Source organism: Malus sylvestris, chromosome 7 (genome assembly GCF_916048215.2).
Source record: "Malus sylvestris chromosome 7, drMalSylv7.2, whole genome shotgun sequence".
Classification (NCBI taxonomy): domain Eukaryota; kingdom Viridiplantae; phylum Streptophyta; class Magnoliopsida; order Rosales; family Rosaceae; genus Malus; species Malus sylvestris.
The window spans coordinates 9,148,794-9,158,108 of record NC_062266.1 but is presented as its reverse complement, the minus strand read 5'-3'; the positions used below and the strand labels follow the sequence as shown (position 1 = coordinate 9,158,108).

General features: G+C 39.3%; 1 protein-coding gene across 1 annotated transcript; it reads right to left on the bottom strand.

Moving 5' to 3' along the window:
• Nucleotides 1-7,390: 7,390 nt before the first annotated feature.
• On the bottom strand, nucleotides 7,391-8,913 carry LOC126627832 (uncharacterized). Its single transcript, XM_050297397.1, has one exon. It carries the CDS (start codon nucleotides 8,604-8,606, stop codon nucleotides 7,710-7,712), a length of 897 nt encoding a protein of 298 aa, XP_050153354.1. The 5' UTR covers nucleotides 8,607-8,913; the 3' UTR covers nucleotides 7,391-7,709.
• Between the last annotated feature and the right edge of the window lie 402 nt (nucleotides 8,914-9,315).

Below are 9,315 nucleotides of genomic sequence, written 5' to 3'. Positions count from 1 at the left end.
CAGTTGTATGCCAAGTTCAGTAAATGTCAGTTTTGGTTGACTGAAGTGGCATTTTTAGGGCATGTTGTATCAGCTCAAGGAATTCAGGTAGATCCTCAAAAGATAGCAGCAGTGGAGAACTGGGAGCAACCTCGAACCGTCACTGAGGTATGAAGTTTTCTGGGTTTGGCAGGTTATTATCGACGGTTTGTTCAGGATTTTTCTATGATTGCTTTACCGTTAACGAAGTTGACCAGGAAGGACGTTAAATTTGAGTGGGATGAAAATTATGAACGGAGTTTCCAGCAATTGAAATATTGCCTCACTCATGCTCCAGTATTGGTACTTCCTGATGATAACGGTAATTTTGAGATTTACAGTGATGCTTCCTTGAATGGTTTGGGATGTGTTTTGATGCAGCATAATAGAGTGATTGCCTATGCTTCTCGACAGTTGAAGAATCATGAAAGGAATTATCCTACTCACGATCTTGAGTTGGCAGCCATTGTATTTGCTTTGAAGATTTGGAGGCATTATCTATATGGTGAGACGTGTAAAATCTTCACTGATCACAAGAGTCTTCAGTATCTATTTACTCAGCATGACCTTAATCTTCGTCAACGAAGGTGGATGGAATTGCTAAGTGACTATGATTGCACTATTGAGTATCATCCGGGTCGTGCTAATGTGGTAGCTGATGCACTGAGTAGGAAACCTCAAGGTCTACTCAATGCTTTATATGCCTGTCCTGTTCCCCTTCTTGCAGAACTGAGGGCAACTGGAGTAAAGTTGGAATTGGAAGATCGAAACGAAGCTTTTCTTGCTAGCTTTCAAGTCAGGCCAGTTTTGGTTGATCGTATACTCGAAGCTCAGATGGTGGATGAGGAAATTCAAGAAATGGTTCAGTTAAGAAATGAAGGGAAAAAGAAAGACCTCAGAATTCGAGAATCAGATGGCATGCTTATGCAAGAGAACATAATGTATGTACCGAATAATGAGGAACTAAAGAAAGAAATTTTGAATGAAGCACATTCTTCAGCTTATGCGATGCACCCAGGAGGAACTAAAATGTATCATACCATTCGACCATTTTATTATTGGCCGGGTATGAAGAGCGAAATTGCTGAATATGTGAGTAGATGTATTATTTGCCAGCAAGTTAAAGCAGAAAGGAAGAAGCCTTTTGGGCGAATACAGCCACTTCCCGTTCCCCAGTGGAAATGGGAAAATATAACCATGGATTTCGTGTATAAGCTTCCTCGTACACGAAATGGATTTGATGGTGCTTGGGTGATTGTGGATCGACTTACCAAGTCAGCGCATTTCATTCCAGTAAGGGAGAAGTATCCTCTGAATAAATTGGCTAAGTTGTTCATTACGAAGATTGTGAAGTATCATGGAGTTCTAGTGAATATTATTTCTGATCGAGACCCAAGATTTACTTCTAAATTTTGGGTAGCTTTTCAGGAAGCTCTTGGTACGAATTTGCTATATAGTACTGCTTATCATCCTCAAACTGATGGGCAATCAGAGAGGACGATCCAGACGTTGGAGGATATGTTGAGATCTTCGGTGTTACAGTTTGGTGATTCCTGGCATGATCCCCTAGACTTGATGGAATTCGCCTACAATAACAGTTTTCACTCGAGCATTGGTATGTCACCATTTGAGGCACTTTATGGTAGGGCGTGTCGTACGCCATTGTGTTGGTCTGAGGTTGGTGAAAGAGTGTTAGAAGGCCCTGAGATTGTGGATGAGACTACTCAAAATATTCAGGTGATTAAGTCTAATCTGAAAGCAGCCCAGGATCGACAGAAGAGTTTAGCTGATCGACATACCACTGATCGAGTGTATAATGTGGGCGATTGGGTGTTTTTGAAATTGTCACCCTGGAAAGGTGTGGTACGATTTGGAAAAAGAGGAAAGCTAAGTCCGAGATACATTGGACCTTATGTGATCACTGAAAGAATTGGTAAAGTTGCCTACCGGTTGGAACTGCCTCCGGAGTTATCTAAGGTCCATAACGTGTTCCACGTCTCTATGCTTCGACATTATATTTCTGATCCTTCGCATGTGATTCCTCCTCAACCGTTAGAGATTAATCCGGATTTGACATATGATGAGCAACCAGTCACTATCTTGGATTGGAAAGATAAGGTTCTAAGGAATAAGACGGTGAGCTTGGTGAAGGTGTTATGGAGGAACCATTCTGCAGAAGAAGCTACCTGGGAGACAGAAGATCGAATGAGAGAGATGTACCCAAGGTTATTCTATGGGTATTAAGCGGTTTATTTGGTCGTGGGAATTTTGAGGACGAAATTCTATAAGGGGGGAATATTGTCACAACCCGTCCCGAGATTTATATATCGGGAGCGTGAAATGATGATACTACCCTTGACGTTACTAAGGTATGTGTGTGATATGTTTTGAATTTTTCATGGTTCCTAAGCTTTTGGAGAAAATAATTTAAGTTGGATTTATTTGGAATGTATTTTTGTGTGGTTAGGGATTAAAATTAGTGTGTATGTTTGGTTGGACCACACACAGTCAACACTCCCTGCTCTCTCTCTTCCCCGTACCTTCCCTCTCTCTCCTCCCTCACGACCCTCTCTCACTCTCTCTCCCCCATAAACGTACGGCAACAACTAAAACCCTCCTAAACTTCGTGGATCGAAGCAAATAAGGTATGAATCTTCACCCTCTTGATGTTCTGAGTTGATTGGTACTAGTTTTAGGAAGTGAAACCCTCGAGATCGTCGGGAAACCCTAACCCCGAAATTGTGCACTGTTCATGCACACGTAAAATCTTACGTTTCAGGGAATTTCAAGCTCACAGTGAGCTTAAGGACATCCTCACGAGCCTCGGAGTACTTCGTTTGTGATAATTGGACTTCAGAGGACCGAGAACGAAGTCCTCAAAGTTTCCCGAACTATCGTGCTTCCCCAGGTAAAATATAGTGAATTTTAGACCCTAAAACTAGTCCATCGTGATTCTACATGGTTGGGGCTTCATTTTGATATAAAATTCGAAGAAAATGGTTGAGAAACGAAGGAGAACAAGAAGTTACAACTTTAGCAGGAAACCGGCCGCCGGAAAAACCAGTCTGGCGACTGGCTGAGGAAGATGGTGCGTGTGGGGGCGTGTGTCCCTGTGCCTGTCTCGGCGCGTGGGGGCGCGTGCGACCTCCAAAATTTTTTCTAAAAATATCCCGACGTCCGTGACGTCGAGTAGGTCGATGTGGTATATTCATATACCCTAATTGAGCATCGTATGAGAAGTTATTTCGAATTGTTGGTTATGTGTTTAAATTAACGTTTTTATAGTTGTTTCGCATATAGGTGACACCTATCCCGAGGACGAGCGCATCCAGGGACGTCACGGGGGTTACGACCCATCGACTTACCAGTGAGTGGGCAGTTTTGTTTTCGTATTACCTATATACTACTGTTTTTCCCAGAAAATGCGTTTATATGAAAATATGAATTTAAATTGCAATGAATGAAATTGTTAAGATATTTGAATTGATAATTGATGCATATATATGTGGATTGATGTGGTGGACGCACAGGTGAGTTTTTACATTATTCATACGATTTATTTTATGAGAATTACATTGAAGCTCATAACCTGCACCCTAGGTGTTAGTGCTTATATTGTTATTCACCACACCGCACGCTCGTCTTGGATCCAAGTAGGTGGATGTCGTACAGACCATGTGAGGGTTCCGACATGCTAGTCGTATAAATCACTAGATGTGATTCCGACTAGTGGGTGACCTTAGTTATGCGCGCCGATGATTGATGAGAGAAGCACTAGAGCGTATTTATACACCTTTCATCGTACAGACTACCATATGTAGTTCCAAGTGACGTGCAGAGTTGGGCCGTATAGGTCACCGTGGTGACTCCGGCTGAGTGAGATGTTGAGCTATAGAATCAGCCGAACAGGACCATTGTAGGGTCTCCAGTTGATTTATTATTTCACCTGATTTATATTGATGCATTCTTATTATATTTTGGCATGACATGGCATATTCTTGCTGAGATGTTATATTGATAGATGACGGGTTGAGTTTTGATGATACGAGTATATATATATATATATATATGTTTATATACTATTTTCTGGGAAAGTATACAGGTTTTACGGTGAGGGGTTAGAAGTGTTTTAAATGAAATGTTTTTGGAAAATCTTTGGTTTTACTGACCCACTCACCTTTGTTTTGCGCCCTTCCAGGTTCTAGTTAGCAGTTGGTGGCTCACGAGGTCTTTTTCGGCATTCTGACAGACGCTCTACATGTAGGACTCACCTGCGGGTGTTGTACTTTATTTATGGTCCTACTTGACTGCACTTAGACCTATGCTATGAACTTGTGTGTTTTACTTTATAACTCTCATCCTTTTATATTAGTAGGTTATTTCTGCTAGTGGTTGGTTTAATTTCCTTCATACTTAGGTTATATCTTGCTTCCGTGTCGCACTTTTGGCTACGTCACGCTCACGTGACGGCCAGCACGCATTGATTCGATGATCGGGGTGTGTCAGACTCTATTCCCAACTCCCAATTAATAAGAAGAAGAAGAAGAGGTTTTTAATTTTTGTTTAAAAGACCTAGCCAAAACGACAACATTTTTTAGCCAGGTCATTATAAAAAATTTAAAAATTAAAATATTTTTGTCTTCTCTACAGAGCCCGAGAATCCCGGTCTTTCCAGTATCCCCAAATTATAATTAAGAACTCCAAGCCCTAATTGTCGCAACCTTCCAACTTTAAACCCAAGTTACCTTATCCCCCACCACCATTTGCCGTTCCACTGCCTTTAGCTACCTAATTTTATTTCTTCCAAATTCATATAAGTTTGTTAATCCTAGACTCTATTCCCAACTCCCAATTAATAATATATATATATATATATGTTACATTAACAAATTTTATCTTTATAGAGTCACTAACTGCGTTATGTTGCTGAGGAGAATTAATTGGTTTTATTACCTTTGAGATTAATCTTAATTTATTCAATGAACCAAATTCAATAGAAAATAGTGATATGGAACCAAATTAGTCTAATATATATATTTTTTTTTTGAACCTTTATCTTGGGACCACCCAATCTTGAAATCTTGGATCCGCCACTGATGTCAACAATAAGAAATGAGTACATTTATTAAAGCTTAAGTAATAATCTAATCGTTAACTTTCATGTCATTTAGTATACAAAAATTTATGTACAAATCTAGTCTTTCTAGCATTATCCTTAGAAATGAGAAAAGGTTAGTTCATCTCATAATATTGTAACAACATCCCAAACTATATAAGAGATCAAATCTTCTGCACATATTTTGTGTGTGGCCTTTCTATGATATCTATCATTAAATGACACGTGTTACATTTATGACTACAAAGTTAAGGAGGGTTAAGTTTATTAATACACGTCAATCAACAATAGAGTCCACAAAAAGGCCACACACATAATAAATGCAGAAGATTTGAACTTACTTTATAATTGACAGATTACAAATTTAGTAGGGTTTATCATTGCCCTAGAGCAAGCAAAATTTTAAGGTGAATTCAACTGATATTCTGACATTAATTTACATAGCGTAAGCAAGGTGTAACTAATATTCAATTAGTAAAATTGGTGACGAATACATTTTTCTCAGGCAAATATCAAAATTGAAAGTACCGTTTACTTATCATGAATAATTATGTACGGTATGAGTATCATTTCGATTCTCAACATATTGTGCATCCTGATCTATAACTTATATGATTACAAGTAACTAACCACGATAATCATGTGATAATTGTACAGTATTTGTTGCATCATTTGATTATCTGCTGTCATTTAGAAGATGTGGTTTAATCATCATTTTCGTAATGAATTATTACGATCATTCTATCGTCACAATGACGTAGTGTTCTTTTTTATTAAGTTGCGAAGGGGATTGAGTGATATTTGATATTTGTTGTCATGATAGTTTTTGCTTGTAATTTCATGTTCTCGAAAAAAACTAGTTCACAACTGACAGAATTATTATTTTATATGATGAGTAATAAAACACAGAAGAAAAAGATCATGATTTAAACTTGTTACGGAAGAAAATAAAAGTAACATCATTATGCTTTAACTTCAAATCACAAAACAAATTCAAAACACGCAGCACATTTGTCCAAAATAAATCTTTAAATTAAGGGTTGTGCTATTTACATATTATTTTTATTTTTCACACACCTCTTGCTAATTTATGTTATTTAATCTTCTTCAATTCATCCGATCTGACTACCAAAAATTAAAAAAAAAGTGTAAAAATAAAAAATAAATGTGTGAATATCACACTCCTAAATCAAATAAATTAAGCTACAATAAAAAAAAGGATTTTTATTAGCACTCAAAAAACCTTATTCTACACTTCAAACTTTCTATATTAAAAAAAATATACACTTTTAATAAATGTAAAATAAGATTTTTTAAATGCCAATAACATTTCAAAAATTACAAGGCAACTAAAACTAAAAGTAGCACGACCAATAGAACCTAATATTTTAACAGCTAAAAAAAGGACATTGACCGTACTCAATCCAGTCCTCTAGGAAACCACACCCTACAAACTTCAAACTGCATACAACAACACCACTCCCGACATAATTTACTTCGGTAGTCTAAATAATAAACGAAGATAATATAAGAAATCAAACTATAAAGTATATTTAAAAATTCAAACAACGTTGGGTCTAACAAAGGTTTAACCTTGGTTTATTGTCACAAAAGTGAGTTTGCTTTCTCAATTAGTTAAAAACGTATGTCGGTCTTTGCACATGAATTCAAATTTTCTTCGGTATATGTTGTAATAGTTTAGAATGTCACTGAAAAAAGAAAAAAAAAAGAAAGGACCTGGTTTCTGTTTTTTATTTTATTATTTCTATAAAAAAATCAATATAAAATATTAACGTAACTTAATCGTTACTTAATCGTTACTGAACAAAATAAAAAAATATAAAAATGTATAGGAACTGAAAGGACAGAGAAGCTAGATCCAAAAAGAAATCGGTATATATCGAGTTCTTCTTTCCGTGACCGTTAACAAAGCCGCAGCTGTAGATTGGGTCCCGCAGCCAAGTAAGCATCTGAAATCTGAATCCGATCCATCAAATTTAAAACGCAATGACACAACGCGGAGTTTATTGCCTTCAGCGGGACCCACCACGATTCTAATAGTTAATCAATGGCCGCGGGACCCACGCCAGCCGTTGATCACCCCCCTTCCCATTTGGCCTCAGTTGTGTGCTTTTCTAATGTGGAGCATCCGCACTTCTCACCACTTCCAGAATGGAGGGCAATTTCGGAATAAAAAATATTACTCTTTTCAATTATTTGTATCATCCTCTGATACAGTTGAAACATACATACGTTGCGAAACTTATCTTTATTAAAGAAATGCTACAAATGATAGTATAAATAGATTGTAAGTGTAACATTACACATTTAGAATTATACAACAAAAAAAATAAGAGAAAAAAAAAGGTGTCCTGTGATATTGATAACCAACCAGTAACAACAACAATAATGTACACAAAAGAGGACCCAACATTCCCTTTTAGTTACGATCCATATGTTTAAAAATAAAAATAATAAAAACACCAAGGGTGGAGGGGCAACATCGTATTTTCGTACTAGAAACGCCATAAACACAACAGCGGGGTTGTCAACGGCTCCACAACAGTAAGCCCGATCAACGGTTCGGATTTGCTCTACCGAAATCCGCCAGCTTCCTAGACCGGCTCTTGCAGAACGAAGCCGCGACACGAATCTCGCCGGCTATCTCAGGCGGCAATCCCTTCTGGTTCCAGTGCCGGTTCGGGCTGGCTCGAACCAGCGGGCTAAGGCAAAACGCAAGGCCCGACATGTTGTTCTTTCCCTGCCCGGCACGTGCCCTCCGCGTCGACGGCGGAGGCAACGCCGGCGTCTTCTTCCACTCCGGCGTCGTTGCCGACGAGTCACCGCTTCCCGGCCGCGATCGATCGCAGTCTTCGAAGGGATTGGGCGTTACGTCCGGCGACAATCCCCGAGGCCTCTGGCAACCGGATGACTCGTCGACGTAGAGATGCTTCGACCGATACCGCGTTTTTCTGGCGAAGATCGAAGAGAACCACGAGGGCGACGACGCCGACGACGAAGAAATGGCCGGAACCGACGAATCACTAGGACCCGACCAGAACTTGACGGATCTGGATCGAAAAAGACTCGATAGGAGCGAGAACCGGGTCTTGCTCCTCTTACACGAACCTTCAATGGTGGAGGTGGAGGTGGAGGTGGCGGTGGCATATGTGGGGCCCACCTGAGGCGTACTGTAGAATCGAATCCGGTGCTGGTGCCACGTTGAGTCGTCCGATTTTCTTCGAGAGACGTAAGGGGAGACGGAGTGGGGGAAAATAAGCGGCCGAGGGTTGGCATCGGACTTGCGGTTGGGTTCATCGAGCGGAGCGGCGGGTGTCCGGGAGTGGAGTCTCGAGAGCTGGGCCTGGGCCTGGGTTTGGGCCTCGATGATGGCGGCGAGGCGCTCCCGGAGACAGGAGGCGCAGACGCCGAGGGTGCTGGTGAGGTCGGAGAGGTGCTTCTTGCACCTCATTTAAAACATTTATTATCGAATTGTCAGTTGAAATGTGTATATACAAGAACTGGGTACGAGTAGAAATATCAGGGATTTTTATGGCATTTCAGAGGAAATGGAATCTTTTGATTGCTAGGTGAAAAATTGAAAGGGATGGATGTTCTTCTTCTTCTTCTTCTTCTGGGAACCCAAAGGCTTCTTCTGCACTGGCCAAAAGGGAAAGCTTTGTCTTCTTCTTCTTTGTTTGGGTTTTGCAGTGAAGCGAGAGGGAGAGTGGGTGGGAGTTTTTATGTGGGTTTGGGTATTTGTGTGTGTGTGTGCGTGTAAGAAATGAGTATCTGGTATCTTTATTAAATTAAGAGGGGAGAAAAAATGCATTCAATATTATGATTCGGTGATATTTTTTTCATTTATAACTGAAAAGTTTTAAACTTGAATATTATGAGTGGTAAATTTGATATCAAATTAGATTGCTACTATATAGTTTAACCTAACTCTATCCTCCTCTTGAAATAAAATATATTGTTAGACAAAAAAATAAAAAAGGAATAAAAAGGGAAAAAATCTAGAGAGAGAAGGTTAGAGAGTGAAAGTAAAACATGTGCTGGGTTTTTTTTATTTTTTTGGGAAGACACATGTGCTGGGTTTGGGGTCATAATTCATTTTACTTATGAGGAGGTTGGGGGAAAGAGGATGTTTATGTTAGGAAATAAATTTGGAAGATAAA

Coding starts and splice junctions, on each gene's coding strand:
- LOC126627832 (XM_050297397.1), bottom strand. CDS start 8,606: ATGAGGTGCAAGAAGCACCTCTCCGACCTCACCAGCACCCTCGGCGTC.